The sequence below is a fragment of the Chanodichthys erythropterus genome, chromosome 13 (assembly GCF_024489055.1).
Source record: "Chanodichthys erythropterus isolate Z2021 chromosome 13, ASM2448905v1, whole genome shotgun sequence".
Taxonomy (NCBI): Eukaryota; Metazoa; Chordata; class Actinopteri; order Cypriniformes; family Xenocyprididae; genus Chanodichthys; species Chanodichthys erythropterus.
The window spans coordinates 53,667,842-53,685,480 of NC_090233.1; the positions used below are offsets into that span (position 1 = coordinate 53,667,842).

At 34.8% G+C, this 17,639-nt stretch overlaps 1 protein-coding gene across 1 annotated transcript in view; it reads left to right on the forward strand.

Moving 5' to 3' along the window:
• Nucleotides 1–13,114, forward strand: part of mbd2 (methyl-CpG binding domain protein 2) — a 50,129-nt gene extending 37,015 nt beyond the window's left edge. Inside the window, exons 6-7 of the mRNA XM_067408341.1 lie at nt 3,835–3,960; nt 12,505–13,114. Coding sequence (XP_067264442.1) covers nt 3,835–3,949 — 115 coding nt within the window. The 3' untranslated portion in view covers nt 3,950–3,960; nt 12,505–13,114. The remainder of the gene's footprint in view (nt 1–3,834; nt 3,961–12,504) is intronic.
• The last annotated feature ends 4,525 nt before the right edge of the window (nt 13,115–17,639 follow it).

The following is a 17,639-nucleotide window of genomic DNA, read 5'->3' on the forward strand; positions in this document are numbered from 1 at the left end:
ATATATATATATGTGTATATATGTATATATGTCTATATATGTATATATGTGTATATATATATGTAGAGAGAGAGAGAGATAGATATAGATATAGATAGATATAGATATACATATAGATATATATAATATTAATATAATATAATATAATGTTTGTTTTTTATGGGTGGTTAGAAGTTAACAGTTTATGTTAAAAGAAACTTTTTTTTTTTTTAGTTTTAGGCTGCTGTGAGTGTATGATTGTGTATGAAAATGTATGAATTTTAAATCTTTAAAATATACATGAACATCATTTAAACAGAGTTTCTGGTTTAAGAATATTTAACTTTCAAATAATTAATAAAATGCAGTTTCCATTTATGCTTTAAAAACAATTTCTTCATATATTGTTGAAATCGACTTGGTAATATTAATTAGTTTTAAATGGTGATATTTCTTCTGCTGTTATTTGAGATGCAGTTGGTCAGTGTCAGTGTTGTGAGCGGTTCTGGTTCTGATTCAGTCGTTCTCATTCATGTCTATTAATAGATCTAATACTGTTAAAACATAGATATGTTTCCTATACTGAAATATTGCTGGAAATGTAAAGATCTCTCCTAACAGTTCACCACATAGTTTTCCAGCCGAAAACACAAGATGGCAGCAGACACACACGCGTAACACAGAGCACACACACATTAGAGCTGCGCGGCCGCTTGCCAGCGACGATTAGAGCAAGGAAAGGCCTGAGAGATTTCAGCCCAGGAAAAAACCCAGAGGTTAAAATTAGCATCCGCCATCCCGAGTGGACGAGACTGCAGTAATTATCTGCTTTATTTTTGCCTTTATATATATAGAGAGATGCACTGTGTCAGTTCTTGGGTTCTGTCGCATTCAGACTCACGCTGATGGAGATGCAGGAATGTCAGCGAGTTCACGCTCGGATCATTAGGATTCAGGACACATGCAGCAAGCGCTTGTTCCTTCCTCTGTGTCTCGTAATGGTTCTGATGGTAATGCTGAGTTATATGAGAGGGAACCATGAGCAGAGCGACAAACAAGCTTCCATTAGAGAGAGTGTGTGTGTGTGTGTGTGTGTGTGTGTGTGTTGTGGATTATTATGTGGTTGAATTGCCTGCAGCTAATGTCGGATGTTTGTTCTTACTTTATAAGCGTTTGATGACAGCGGCATCATCCTGACACCCGATCACAGGCCTGATTCCAGTACAGCAACATATTGCACTTATATATTCCCTGAATGCCACTTATAAATGCAAGTCAAAATGCATCAATTTCATCTTCCTCTCTGACCTTTACATTTAAAGGGACAGTTCAGCCAAAAAATGATCATTCTGTCAGCATTTACTCATCCTCATGTCATTACAAACCTGTATTTCTGTCTTTTATGGGACACAAAATATGATATTCTGAAGAATATTGGGAAGCAAACAACATTGGATCCCATCAGGATCCAATAAAGCTGAAAAAAAAAAAAAAATTAAATTAAATAACAGATAAAAATTGAACTAAACCAAAGTTGCCTCATGAAGTTGAAGCACTAAAATTACCCACTCAAAATAAATAAAAACTGAAATAGTAAAAATGACAGCTAATAAAAATGACAAATGCACATAACAAAAAATTCAAGCTAATTCAAAAAATTAATTAAAACTATAAAAACATATAAATAATACTAAAATAACATTTAGGCTGATTTCATGCTGTACCTTTAAGACGTCTTTATGTAAATGAGCTGTGTGTAACAGTTTAGTTCACACTGCCGTTCATCAGGGCGAGTTGAGCTGCTGAAACTGTAGGTGTTAATGTGTGAATATGTTCATGAGCTCATGGCTGTGATGTTAAAAACATTATTTTTGATGCGTTTTGCATCTCGATTTCATGAAATGATGCCAGCGTCGGCTGATCTGTGAACCCGAGCGACGCCGCTGACATAGCAAAGTGTTGTTGGTTTCATTTTTAATTAGATATGAGCCGTTTTAGATACTGGAGTTTTTCTCTTGTTTGTTTTTCATGTCAAAATGCATTCTGGGACTGGCTTCCATGCGCTCTGAGCTTCCTGCCCAGACAGACAGTGTGTCAACGTCGTACATCAAACTCCAACTCCTCAATCTCAAAAGAGCACGGAAAATACGCTTTTCCACACAAAATGCGCCTATAGGGAGGACTGAGGAAAGACGGTCTGCGGGAATCATGGGTAGGGGTGATGAGAGGTGATTGACAGGTTGGAGACTGATGTTCTGAAGAGCATTGGGAACCAAACAACATTGAACCACATCAGAGTTATTATTATCAACTAAAACTATTATAAACATTTCAAATTTAAATAAAGCTGAAAATAAAGTAAAAAATATGAATAATAGATTAAAAAATGCAACTACATGTCAACTTATTCTACGAACTCAAACCTGAATCTGACAGTCTACTGAGATGTAGTTGTTGAGTTACTTATAGAGAGTTAGCAGAATGTGTAAAGTGGACCATCAAATTAAAGTTTTACCCTAAAAATAAATAAATAAATATCTAAAACTGAAACAATTGCAAATTGAGCCGAAATAGTAAAAATAAGACAAAACAAAGCATATAGCAAAATTATTACAAAATTTTTTTTAAAAAGTAAACAAAAATTAGAAATGTTATCTTGGGTATTGACTGAAATAAGTTAAGAACTTAAATACTCATGGAAAACTTAAACTGAACAAAATAATTTAAACCTAAATGGTAAAAATGACAAAAGAACATGACAAAATTACTAAACATTAAACTAAAAAAATTAAATGATGAATCAAAAATGAAGTGAAAAATAGAAATTTTGCTTTGGAAACTTACTGAAATGACTTAGTTGAAGCACTAAAATTACTCACTGGAATTAAATACAAACTAAAAATGAAATAAAAATAACAAACGCACATAGCAAACTCACTAAAAATGTAACTAAAATTTAAATATGAGCATTTTAACCCTGAAATGCATGAATGTTTCTGAATCATATTCGGATCTATTTCTAACACGGATGGATCTCTAACTGCCGCAATAGTATAAAACTCTCCTGATATTTTAATATCTATTACAAAAGTATAAAATAAAGCATATTTTGTTTCCTTTTGGAGCTTGGAAGGGTTCAAATTGAGCAGATGTTTTTCCCGTCATCACTGTCATCATCAGCATCTGGCTCATATTCGCCATTTCAATCATATTCTCAAAATGATCTTCGTCAGTACTTCTTCAGAATCAGTATTTTGATCGCTGACAGCTTCTTCAGCAGATCCACCATCACTAATGACTCTGATAAAATACTTGCTCTCCTGTAAATCATAAAAAACTCCAGTGAGTTTTGCTGCTGATCGTGTTGTTTAATGCCTGCTGTGATTGTGAGTGAAACATCATCATTGTGTCTCAGACACTGCCGCCTTGAGGAATAAAGGTGAACTGCACTGGTTGAGATTCATTTATTAGATCAACTTGCACTCTTACATTCCTCGGGTCGCATTTAATTAGAAAACATGCATTCTTTTAATGTTGTTATTGTTTTCTTGTTATATTGTTAATGATTCGACTGAGGAACACTAAGGTTGATGTCTGACTCGATCAAATGAACGAGGGGGAGGGAAGTGAGGCGTCCCGGGTCGAGGTGTGTGTGTTTAAGGGTTAAGGGAGACAGAGGAGCGACGGCTTGTGGGAATTGTGGGTAGGGGTTATGAGAGGTGAGAGACGGATTGTAGGTTGATTGACAGGCCGGAGGGGGAGGCGAGGCGCAGGTAAGAGCAGATAAAGCGAGGTCAAAGACCGTCAGGCTGCTTTTGTGTTTTGACTTCATCCTTCTTTTATCCTCTTCCTCAGGGAGCAGGAGCTGAAGGTCCATCAGGCCCGGCGCAGTCTGGAAGAGGCACTGATGGCAGACACTTTGGCACGGGCCGCCGAATCCACCCGGGACATGGAGGGCAGAGCGGCGTAGAGATCCGGCAGGTGAGGAACACGGCGTCTGAACAAAACACAATTTTACTTCAGTGTTTTACAGGACGTGACGGAAGACATTTTAGATCTCTGTCTCATTAATATATTCACATCAAAAGTGAAACATATTTTTGGTCCATATCTTTGTGCTTTTCTTCCATTTCTTTCCTTTTATTAAGTGTTTTAGCATGATGAGAACAATGCATTGGGCAATCAGAATGAAACGTGGCTGTTACAATGCAACTATCGTGATTAATATTAAATACGTTAAAAGACACATCTAATTTAACCAAATTATGTTTATTTTCATATTAAATGTCAAAAACAGACAGTTCTTTAGAAATTAAAATGTGCATTAATAACATTAACAATAACTTTAAATGAAAGTATGTAATTTAAATTTATTAAAAATAAATTAAATGAAAGTTTGGTATTATATTATATTATATTATATTATATTATATTATATTATATTATATTATATTATATTATATTATATTATATTATATTATATTATATTATATTATATTATATATTTTATTATTATTTTCTGTGGCGGTCAAAAGTTTGTGTTATTTAAGATTTTTTTAAATGTTTTTGCTCACCAAGGCTGAATGTATTTGCTCAATACAGTAAAATTATGTAAAAATTATACTGTAAAAATCACTAAATAATATTACAATGTAAAACAACTGTTTTCTATGTGAATATATAGTAAAATGTAATTTATTCCTGTGATCAAAGCTGAATTAATTTAATTAAAATTGCAGTAAAAATCACAAAATATTATTACAATTTAAAACAGCTGGATCTCTATGTAAATATATAATAAAATGTAATTTATTCCTGTGATCAAAGCGGAATTTACTTAATTAAAAATATTGTAAAAATCACTAAATAATATTACAATGTAAATCAGCTGTTTTCTATGTGAATATATAGTAAAGTGTAATTTATTCCTGTGATTTTCAGCATCATTACTCCAGTCTTCAGTGTCACATGATCCTTCAGAAATCATTCTGATATGATGATTTGCTGCTCAAGAAACATTTCTAATTATTATCAGTGTTGAAAACAGTTGTGCTGCTTCAGATTTCTGTGTGATGACGCTGCACACATTTTGTCAGGAGAAGTGAACTGGTTTCCTGTCTTCTCAGTGAACACTACACCCTGTCAATCAGGATTCAGTGGTTGTTTTTGGAGCCCTGTTTACAGTCTTTGGGAATTTATTATTTCATCACAAGCATTACTGCAGCACATGCATGTTAATGATAACACCCCGCCCTCAATAATCCGAGCGCGTGTCCGATGATTGTGGAGAGTTGGCGGTGATGATGGGAACGTGCAGAAGTGTGTCTCGCTGCCATGAAATATTCAAGGCCTCATTAAGACGCGGGTGAAGAGAGTCACATCACTTCATCCTCGTCCTCCTCGCTCACCTCTTCATCATCATCCTCCACTGATTCCTCCTTAAAGGGAATTAATAGTTAATACTCCCTCATTCCACCCGTGTGTCGTTTAACCGTATTCCATTCCAGCAGCGTCGAAGATCCCGTCCGGCTCCTTCTGAATGCTGATGCGCTGTGAGATGGATGTACGTCGACAGAAACACGCTTTCTTGAATAATCAGTTCGACTGCTTTGCATTCACTGCTTCAGTGAGCTCTTCCTCTCTCTGAGCAATCCAATATCTAAAATATCAGACAGGCCGGTGGGTGGAATTAACAAAAGCTTTTATTTTTCACTTAGACATCTTTATTTTAATTCGTCGTGAGAGCAAACATTTTTTTCTTCCAGTGCCCTGTGTCTCGTGTTTTTAATGGGAATGGCCTCTGATAGTGTTAGTTGGGTTTCTTGCACCAAAAACATGATTTCCACTGATTCTCTGACCTGTACTGTGCCTTTAAGATGTACTTATGCATGCAGCTGACCTCTTTTACGATTGGATGACCGCTGCATGTGAATGCTAATGAGCTCGTGATGTCATATATATATATTTCCCATGATCGCACGGATGAAGGTCAGATGTTACGCATCTTCTATGTTTGCTGAAGTTCTGCTTCACCCTGGGCGTGTGTCGGTGAATTGATGTTGAAATGTTGTTTATTTCTCAATGGGATTTAATTTGTTTATGAGGTGACGGCCGCGCCGCTTCAGATGTGAATGCAGACGAGCTTCCCTGACACAAAACACAATTTAAATACAAATTAGCAAGAGCGCAGAAACCAATAGCATTTGCATTAATTCCACAGGCGGGTCACATGGTGTGTTTCTAAGATAAATGAGTCTGTCCGCCGTATCGAGAGGATGTTTCCTTTCATCCAAATGAGGAACAGGCCCGTTTTCACACATTCACTCACTTTCGTCTGTTTGTTTGGTTCGATTTGTGTATGTAGATGAGGACGGGTCGTTCATATGAAGCTTTTTCTCATGCGTTTTGCAGGGTTATTATAATTAACAAAACTATAAAAAAAAACATAACTTTAAATATAATAGGCCAATACGTAAACTGAGATGAAATAAGGTGATTTCACAATAAAGTAATTAAGTAATTAAGCAATTATTAATCTTAGTTTATGTTAATTTCAACATTTACTAATACATTAATACATTTAAAAGTTGTATCTATTATTATAATATTTAACAGTTATATTTTTATGAACTTATTTTAACAAAGACTAATAAATAGTGTAACAAATGCATTGCTCATTGTAAATTAATATTAGTTAATGCACTAACTAACGGGACCTTATTGTAAAGTGTTGCCAATTATTTCTTTATTTTCAGCTGTTTTCTCATTTTCATGTAGTTTGATGATGATGAACTAAACAGTAAATAAATAGATAGAAAATCATAAACAACATTTACAACAACGGTTTAACCTGATGTACTAAATATTGATTCAATAAAATTTGATTGAATTAACCCTTGTGCGACCTTATGGACATTTTTGTCCATTTCAGTTTTGTTTTTTGTTATAAGTGTGCCTTTGTTAATGCCAACTACATGAATTTTGGCTCAGGTGTTTTTTTATTGTAATTTTAATATTTTACCCTCATTTCCTACCCTCCGTACAAAAGAATACTCTCACTCACGACCTTAAGGACAAAAATCCACATTGAAACCCATTAAAACTGCAATTTTTTAACCCAGGGACATTTGACTATAAAATGATACAATATTTGCAAATCATTCTATCAGCAAGGCTTCAAATTTTACATTTTTACTAGATTGTGCCATATTTTCAAATTTGGCATATAAAAGAAATACTCGCTTTATTTGTGTTTTCTGCTTATGCATATTATAGAGTTAATTTGAAAAATAATGCAGCTATAATTGTGTGGGTGTGTTGGTAAGGATGTCAGAGTGTAGTTTGCATGTGTTTACTGAAAATTTAATGTGTGTAATTAGTTTGAAAGAAATTATATCATACTGGCAATCAAAAATCCCACTCCATGTATGAGTCGCACCCTTGGCAGGGTCATAGGGTCATGTGTAGGGCCATGTGAAAAAAGTCAAAGAAAGTTAATGAGCTTTGAGGTTTTTCTTTTTCACCCAAACACGCATCTTAACCCTTGATTGCACTTTTTCACTTGTTATTGTTTTTGTACGGAGATAAAAGGTGCACTTGAATTTGAAGTAGAAGTTCAGAAGCCCCTAAACACATTGTTTTAGTTTTCACCACAAGAAAATGCTGATTGTTTAGTCTGGGAGATTTTAGACAAAGTTTGAGTTCACACAGGTGTCCTCACAGCCAAACCTGTAAATATGTGGTGCTTGAGGGGTTGATCATTTCATTGTTTGAAGAGACGTTACTCAGCAGAGGAAGCTTTTCAGAGTGAGCACACAGGTGCATTAGAAGCCGAGGATGTAAGGAAACCGATTTCTAAAGCGTTGAAATTCTGAAAATGAATGCATGTTGGGTAATTATGAATAGAAGAGATGCTGATAAAAATACAGTCAGTGAAAGTGGAAAAAAATATTAATGTATAATATTTCTATGACAGTTTTTTGGCATGGACATGTTTGTCCATTATGGACCTAAGTGTTAGTTTTTGTAAAAAAAATCTGACACTACATAAAAAAATATAAATGCCTCAAAATTAATGTTGTTGTTCTTCATTGACAGACCCAAGAATCTAATAAGCAAAGAAAAAAAATTCTGCTTAGCATTTAGTTTAAAATACTATTTTTAATTTTTTCATTAAAAAACACCCATGGCATTATGCAAACAAACCAGCATTTAAAGGGTTACAGTTCTTAAAATTAATGAATGTTTGGTATCTATGGATAGAACAGATGCTGGTTAAAAAATTGACATCAGTGAAAGTGGAAAAAATATTAATAAATCATATTTTTATGACAGTTTTTGGACATTTGTCCATTTGTGTAACTTTTTTTTTTTTTGATGCACAAGGGTTAACAAACATGACAAAACGTTACGCCTTCAATGCAGTGTACATTTCCTCAAATAAGATTTTTTTTTTTATCACTTCATGCATGTGAATTTTGCTATTAAAAAGTGTTTCCAATTTTTAAAAAAAAACTTATTTTATCTATTTTCTTATTTTCACTTGGTTTCATATTAAGTACTAAAATAACTAAAACTAAATGAATCAGTTTCAGGCTTATAAAAAAACCTCAAGAAATGATCAAAACAAGAAAATGGAAACTTTGATGAAAACAATAATAGTTTCTCAGTGATACTAAAATAAACTGGCTTGTTTTTTATGCGAGTGGCTCGTCTCACATCATTTAGAAACAGCATTTCTGTCTTCTTGAATTGGCTGCATTTTTGCCAGGTTTAATGAGGAAAATGTGGGAGGAAATAAATATGCTCAGAATTAGTTGGATTTCTCCAAATTCCAGATTGCGTGTGAAAGTCGGCTGATGGTTTGGTATCTGCTGTCGGCACGTCGGATGGAGCATTAAATCATTCTTTCTCATAATTGCTCTGATATTAATGTTTTATCGGTTAATTGCTGGCAGAGCGTCGCTTCATTCGCTGACTTCTAATTACAACATGTTTAGACACGCGTGTTGGAGGATTCAGAGTCAGGCGGAGAAATCACTGTTACTTCACAATAAGGTTTCATGTGTTCGCATTAGTTAACATGAACTAAGAATGAACAAAACTTACACAGCATTTGTTCATGTTAATCTCAACATTTAATAATGCATTTTTTAAATAAAAAGTTCTACATTTAACTTTAATTAATGCACTGTGAACTAACAAAAATAAGAACATTTTGTTTTATTATTTATTACTTAATGCATTAACTGATGTTAATAGGATGTAATTGTAAAGTGTTACTAAGAAATGCATAGAACTGTATTTTTTTACCTGAGAAAGCAAAGTTTGTCAAGATGAACTTTACATGTTGGTTTGACAAAGACTTGTTTGAAAGTTGAAGTTATATTTGAAATGCCACTTAGAGATTTTTGTATTTATTGTATGTATTATTTCATCATATTGATTAAATGAACTTTTGTAGATCGGTGTGGAAGAACCCTTCATTTCCCAGAACGCATCACCTGTGTTGAATTTCTTTAAATTGCTTTATTACTCTTTATTATTTGTGTTCAGCCGTGTGTTTTAAAAAAGACACATTTAGACTGTCAGATATGAGATTGTGTGTGTGTATATAGTGTGTTTATAGACTGTATTCACTGTATAACATCAGCTCAAGTCTCTAGTTTCTTCAATAGACTGTAAAAAAAGATGTTCCACTATTGTAAATTGGAGCCAAAATATCCCAGAAACGGTCAACGCTGATGACGTCATTTGGAGCCTGAGGTCCCGCCCACACTTCAGCTCCTGCAGACTCATTCAATATCACAGCTGTCAATCATTATGCCACACCCCATCATCAAATGACTAATCTAAAACCAAACTTATTAGGGAAACGAATACTTGAACATAAGTCAGCGTGATGAGAACTACCTAAAATATGGATGTCGTGTAAACTAAGGTGAACTGGATCACTGCATTGACCAAACTAGCTGCTGTATAATATGAAGCAAGCTGTTTTCATCTCCGAAACGCTCTGTGTGTGTTGTGCCGTGAATGTTTAATTAATGCTTCACACAAACTCTTAAATTGTGGGGCAGTTTGTGTTAATTACCCCCTTTATCCTGAAATCTCGGCGTAAGTGAAAAGCTTCTGCTAATGAAGATGCAAATTACCCGCGCGGCTCGTGGATTGATGGTACACGTCTCTTTATTTCTCTGATGGACCCGCATTAGAACTTAAAAGCATTGATATTTATGTACATTTACACGTCACATTTCCTCTGCGCATGCATGATAGTTTGTTTCCTGATGTGATTAAAAACACTTTTTATGATGATTAGGTTTAATTGTGCTTGTAAATATGTTTCCTGTATTAGGCGAAATTACTACAGAAAACATCCACACAGGGATAAAAGTGTCATTTATTTATAATTGAATATGGCAGCTTGCTGTACAGAATGACTTAAAGCTCTATAGAAAATGAGTTTTACAAGCAGAAATCATGTTTACAATGGCGCGTTGCTTTATTTCACTGTGATAAACATTAAAAACACATTATTTCAAAAGCATGCAAGTGTGTTACTGTAAATGTGTGTGTGGAAAAATATTAAAAATTCAAAATTTCAAGTCGAATGTGTTTTCCACTACGCACATTGTTTCAAAGCAGCTTTACAGAAAATCATGATGAAAATGTTTATAATATCTTCAGGTCAGAGCTGGGCAATAATATAATTACATTTTCAGACAAACATTCAGACAGCCAAGATTTGCTATATCTTGTATACTTGGCTTTAAGTGAATATATTTTGTCGATGGAGCTTTTATAAATGCTGTTCAGCTTCTATTGACCCTGAATATTAGTTTGTATATCCCATCTCCGTCTGTGCCTCATTTCACCTGTTTCACTCGTTTGTGTCGAGTGTGTTTTCCTCTGCAGCCGTTATTGATCTGTGTGAATCTCTGAGGGCGTTTTAACGTCTGCACTGTGATCTTTCCATCTGACAGCAGGATCCCGTCTGAATGTTTTATAAAAGCGTAAGGTTTATCTCATTATAAGTTGACCTGAGGACATTCCAGAGTTTTATTGCATATTATAAAGCAGGTACTTGTGTTGGGATTGGTCAGTCCAGTGTAGCTGTTGAATGCTCACAGAGTACTAACTAACTTGGGTTAACATGGGTTGTTCATTTATTGATAATTAATTAATGACCAGAACAGAATGAACAATGAACAGAATTTAGATATGCCTTTGTGTTCCAAAGTTATGATGATTTGAACTTAATGATGTTGACCTAAAATTACATTAGATGCTATATTTTGGCAATACTTTAAACTATTGGAACAAAACTTGGTACACTTCATCAGCACTATGCTCTTAAGGTATGTACCGAATTTCGGAACAGCGCCACCTACTGGTCATGAAAAATGGCTATTTTTGTTTGAAACTTAAAATCAGAGAGAATCTATTAACTTAGTTTGCATGAGTTGCACATTCATTGATGCTGAATTTACATGTATTTTCCAGATTTATTTGAGCTCAGAAGCACACTTGATCCTGAATAGTAACGGATCAACTCTATAGTGCCACCACCAGTTCAAAAATGCATTTTTGGGGGGTTATAACTTTTGAATCTTTTGTTCTAGAAACAAAAGCTAGAAATTAGCTGTTATATTTTGGCAATACTTTAATCTATCAAAACAAAACTTGGTGCACTTAATCAGCACCATGATCTGAGGGTACATGCCAAGTTTCGGAACAGCACCACCTACTGGTCATGAAAAATTACTATTTTTGTTCAAAACTTAAAATCAGAGTTCATACATGAACTTACTTTACATGAGTTGCACATTAATTAATGCTGAATTAATATTTATTTTCCAGATTTCTTTGAGCACTGAAGCACATATGGTCCTGAATCATAATCTGACCAACTTTGGAGTCTCTAAGGCCAACTCTATAGCGCCACCACCAGTTCAAAAACCTTTCTATATTTTGGCAATACTTGAATCTATTAAAACGAAACTTTACACTTCATCAGCACCGTGATCTGAGGGTACACACCAAATTTGGGAACACTGCCACCTACTGGTCATGATAATGTGCTATTTTTGTTCATAATTTAATATAAACTGAGAGCATCAATTAACTTAAGTTGCATAATTACTGATTCTAAATTATCATTTATTTTCCAGATTTCTTTGCGCAGTGCAGCACACTTGGTTCTGAATATTAATCGGACCAACTTTGGGGTCTCTAGGAAAAACTCTGTAGCGCCAGCACCAGTTCAAACATTTTTCTTTTGAACCCTTTTTTCTAGAAACAAAAGCTAGAAATTAACTGCAATATTTTGGCAGTACTTTAATCTTTCAAAACTGAACTTAGGACACTTATCTGAGGGAACCTGCGAAATTTGGGAACAGCGCCACCTACTGGTCATGAGATCTGAAAAATGGCTATTTTTGTTCAGAAAATCAAAGAGCATCTACTAACTTAGTTTGCTTGAGTTGCACTTCCATTGATGGTGAATTATCATTTATTTTCCAGATTTCTTTGTGCACTGGAGTCACGTGGATGTCCTGGAAATGATGTCATCAGTCTGCGTCAACAGCAGCTGAACCAAGCACACTTTCATAACCCATTACAGATAGCTTCAACCAAGGCCTTTTTCAACTAGAGCATATATTTTGATGTACATATCTATATATAATTGAGAACAATGCTTATTTTGTGTCAGACATAAGTCACTAGAAAGAAAATACAGCTTTTATATGGACAAATGCAAAGCAATACTTCCTCACGTCAAATCAGGTTACCGTGGCTGGATTTGTAATGCAAACTATTTTTACTCTTGTTTTTGTTGTTGTTGGTCGTACGGGATCTGCTCTCTTCAGGGTTTGTAACAAATAATTAATACATTTACAAACGTATGAATGAAAAACTGCTTATTTAAGAAAAAATTTTATACCTTGAGACAAAGATGTGTACATTTCTTGCATCATTCTAGAGTAAATAAATGATTATATTCACAAATATGCGCTTATGTTTTACTTCAGCAGATGTTGACGTTTTATTGTACAACATACAACTGATGTTGCTTTAAAATGTTTCATGTGGTTTGAAGAAGTGCAGCACTGTGTGATATATGCATGTGTGGAATATATATTATATATAAAGCTCTTATTTTTAAATGCCAGTTTTATTTGTTGAAGAAATGATTCAAAGTTACAAAGCACGAAATTACTCTAGAGCTCATAATTACACGTTCTTATTAACGCTGCCACGTCTGATTAGTAGCCTGACTGACTGGAGCCGATTTAAGGTGGAATGAATGAACAAATCACAGTATTGTAATGAATTACATTTCATACGCTTTCACACTCCTGCTCATTTACAAATGGGAGTGTTTATAACCGAGTGATTTGCATTATTGATGCGATGTCGCTACATTGTGACAGTCTCTCACCTCATACGAGTGAATAATGTCTCTCCGATCAATTCTTTAATCTCACTTTATCTCGTTTGCTATGTGATGATTAATAACTTAAGGAAGAAAGTGTTGAAGGATTGTCTAGTTCTTCACCTGAACAGAAGTTCTCAGTGTACGAGTGTCATAAATATGCTGTGAAGTGACGCTGGACAGTCGTGAGCACATCATCTTCTGGGCCTCGTTACAGTCGCTATTAACGAGCGTCTCAGGCGTTGTGATCATGAGTGTTCAGGTACAGATCAGCGCTGGTCACACACTTTAACCTCACTGCATTTCTTATTTCTCAAACAGTAAAGTTTGGTGTTTGCAACAGCAAGGTCATGGGATTCAATTCCCAGGCAATGCAAGAACTGATCAAATGTGTATCAAATGTGCACTGCAAGTCACTTTGGGTAAAAGTGTCTGCCGAACGCATGAATGAAAATTTGACATGTAAGTACTAATATGCCCTGATTCATCCCAGAGCCTGTCAATCAATCACTGCGCTGAAACAATGAGTTATAAACTTTGCAGTTTGTCTGCGGCTCTAAAAAACATGCAGGTCAGATCTTTTTTAGCTGCTATATTTTGGCAATACTTTCATCTATTAAAACGAAACTTGGTACACTTCATCAGCACTATGATTTGAGGGTACATGCCAAATTTTGTCACAGCGCCACCTACGGGTCATGAAAAATGGCTATTTTTGTTCATAACTTAAAATCAGAGAATCTATTAACTTACTTTACATGAGTTGCACATTCATTGATACGACCCAAAATTAGATTAGCTGCTATATTTTGGCAATAGTTTAATCTATTGAAATTAAATTTGGTGCACTTCATCAGCACCATGATATGAGGGTACGTACCAAATTTCAGTACAACGCCACTTACTGGTCATGGAAAATGGCTATTTTTGTTTGTAACTTAAAATCTGAGCGCATCATAGTTTACATGAGTTCACACTCATTGATTCTGAATCATCATTTATTTTCCAGATTTCTTTGAGCACTGGAGCACACTTGTTCCTGAATAGTAATCTGACTCTATAGCGCCACCACCAGTTCAAAAACCCTTTTATATTTTGGCAATACTTTTCTACCAACAAGATCAAGAAATTATGCAGCGCTTCTTAATAAATTATTTTTTCTAAACATGAGAGAATTAAACATTGTCTGTTAAATGAATAGATGTAATTTTCCATTTAAAAAAAAAAAATAATTATGAACTTGTCATCAACACCCTGATTCGCAAAGCCTGTTTTAGCTGATTGTCCATTTGTTCTTTTTTTCCTCCGTTCAGCAGCTATAAAACATCCTGCCACTGGAAAAATAACCCCGGGTTTCCCGTATAAATCAAGGCTAATCATTGGCCCGGCCAGCAGTGGGTTTTTGTTTTCGCTTGATTGTCCAATCAGTCACAGCGGTGGAGAAGGGGGCGGGGTCACGAAAGGTCACTCTCACCCTCCCAACGCTGATCTATAGATCATTCAGACACTTTTGTTTCCTCCTACAAAGGATCAAGAAGGACTGAAGAACTGCGGCTTTATGTTCCTGTGCCGACAGGAAGTTCATCATCGGGGTCAGTGGAGTGTATCGTCCATCCATCTGTTCAGATCTCTGAGCTGAGTATCACAGGAATGAACTCTAAATCATTTCACTACTAACAGGTTCTATATATGAAGGTTTCATATTGTTAAGGTTCCATACGTGTGCTTCTAAGAAGATGATCACAAACTATAACGGTGATTCTGATGCCAAACAAAACGTCTGAGATAGTTTTTCACTTCTTTACGTGTCTGCGACGCCTCATTCATCTGTTCCTCAAAGGCCTTTTTATTTTCTGAGAATATTAATGATCTGTCGATGGACTGATGTACGACATGCAAACGCGTCCCGAGCGATCGGTGGTGATGAATGAAATCAACGCTGAGCTTTTGCTTGATCTCATAACACTCATCACTCTCTCGCTAATGGCTTTCTGTTGCAGTTCCTGCAAGGCGTCACCTGTCATTACAGGAAATGACACGTTCAATCAGAAACGACAAACAATCGTTTCCTGCCGCCGCAGCTCTCGCATTCGTCTTCATGGACAAACAGCAGCTTCTGACAGTGGGACGCTCGAATGATTATAGGCCGCTAAAGGACTGAATCATGAAAGATTAATCATAAATAAACTTTACACTTTATAATAGCTTTCGTTGAGTCATTAAACAAATATTGTTACTTTCTATAATGCATCACAGATCATTTCAGATTCATTCAAATGTTTTTAAATTCACTATATAAATTTATGTTCTTTTGCACAAACTCATTTTTGAATGTGAAGTACTGATCTGTTAAGCAGTGTGATGTTAAGAAATATATGGTATCACTGTATGCTATCAAGTTGTAAAGCTGGATATGATTTGTATCATTTTGTCATTTAAAATATGAAATATAAGTAATGCCAGTGTTATTTTCAGTGCTGTCAGATGATCAAACATCATTTTAGTTCTTTTAATCGTGTCAAACCTAATTAAAGTCTGACACTAGTGCTGGTTTAATTGGTGATGGAGTGTCAGCCGTTAGTCGATGCCCAGTGCTAATGAACCTTGAGCTGCTTATTTCAGCTGATTCATGCTTCTTCATGATTGTGTCGTGCGTGTGATATGGGCAGAGCGGTTGAGTTAATTTGCCCTCGAGGAGCAGCTGGTCAACCAAACTACCATCATAAAACTCAACAACTGTCAGTGGCCTCATTAGATTCTATTAACCTACCTGTGAAAACGAGCTGCTTTAATTAAAGCCTTCAGTGAGAGTGACAGCCCATGAATAACAAGGTCTAGTGTGTGTGAGTTTGAATGTCCTTTTGATTTGGTAAACCAGTTTTCTGGTGTTTTTGAGTGTGTCTCATAACTGCCTCAAAACTCAGATTTTCCGACTGTATTGTAGATTTTACTATGTATTTATAACAATTACAATAACTGGGTTATAACTCGGTATTAACCCTGAACCTAACTTTAACCCATGTAGTTACCTGTACTCTCTTGGGTAGGTACACTGTAAGTACACATACTGTAAAATAAACTAACTGATTTATTGTTTGCAGTGTCCGTTTGAACGTTTGATTTATCATTTGAGCACTGAATGACAGGTTTATTCTGGATTAATAATGAAAATTAAATATCAAATAAATTATTTTTGGTACAGTTCATGCATTTGATTTTTCATTTGAGCGGCCGTTTTGAGAGTTTGATTTATTATTTGATCCAATTAAGCATTTTGTTTTTCATTTTAATTTTGTTAGAAAAACTTCCACAGGTCATTCCCACGTCATTCCACTTGCGCAGTGCTTTCCTGTTTTGGTTTTTAATCCGAATCTGATCCAGTGTTTACATGTATTCTCGATTTGATTAGAAAAGGAATAAATCACCCTTTCCAATCCGATCGAAATTTCATTCAGATCAAACTCAGTTGGATTGATTAAGGTTTTCCATGAAGGCTTTTCATTCCGATTAAAAGCTAAAATTATTACACCATTAAAAAAGAAATGAAAATATATAATTTTAAAATAAAAAAATAAATAAAAAAACCTAACATAAAAGATGAAATATTTGCCTGCATGTCATGTGACCATTAACCAACATCAGAGAACCATAAATATGCAAATTTATTTTATATTATTGAAATATGCTGGGTTAAAAACAACCCAAGTTGGTTTGAAAATGGACAAACCCAGCGATTGGGTTGTTTTAACCCAGTGGTTGGGTTAAATGTTTGCCCAATGTGCTGGGTAGTTTTATTTAACTCAACTATTGATTAAAAATGACTATATGTCTGGATTAAAATGAACCCAAAATGTGTTGGAAATTAAAATCAGACACATAATTACTAGAGGAAACAATAATAATCAAAAGGAGAATATTTATTAATAATCAATTTAATAAATGTTTATTATTTAATTATTATTCATTAAACTTGTTAATAAATTTTCATTTATTATACATAGTAATTAATGTTAAATTCCAACATACTTTGGGTTCATTTTAAGCAAGAAATACAGTCATTTTTAATCAATAGTTGAGTTAAATAAAACTGACCAGCACATTGGACAAACATTTAACCCAACTGCTGGGTTAAAAATACTTAATCTCTGAATTTGTCCATTTTCAACCCAACTTGGCTTGTTTTCAACCCAGCATTTTTAAAAGTTTAATAAAAACACTCTGT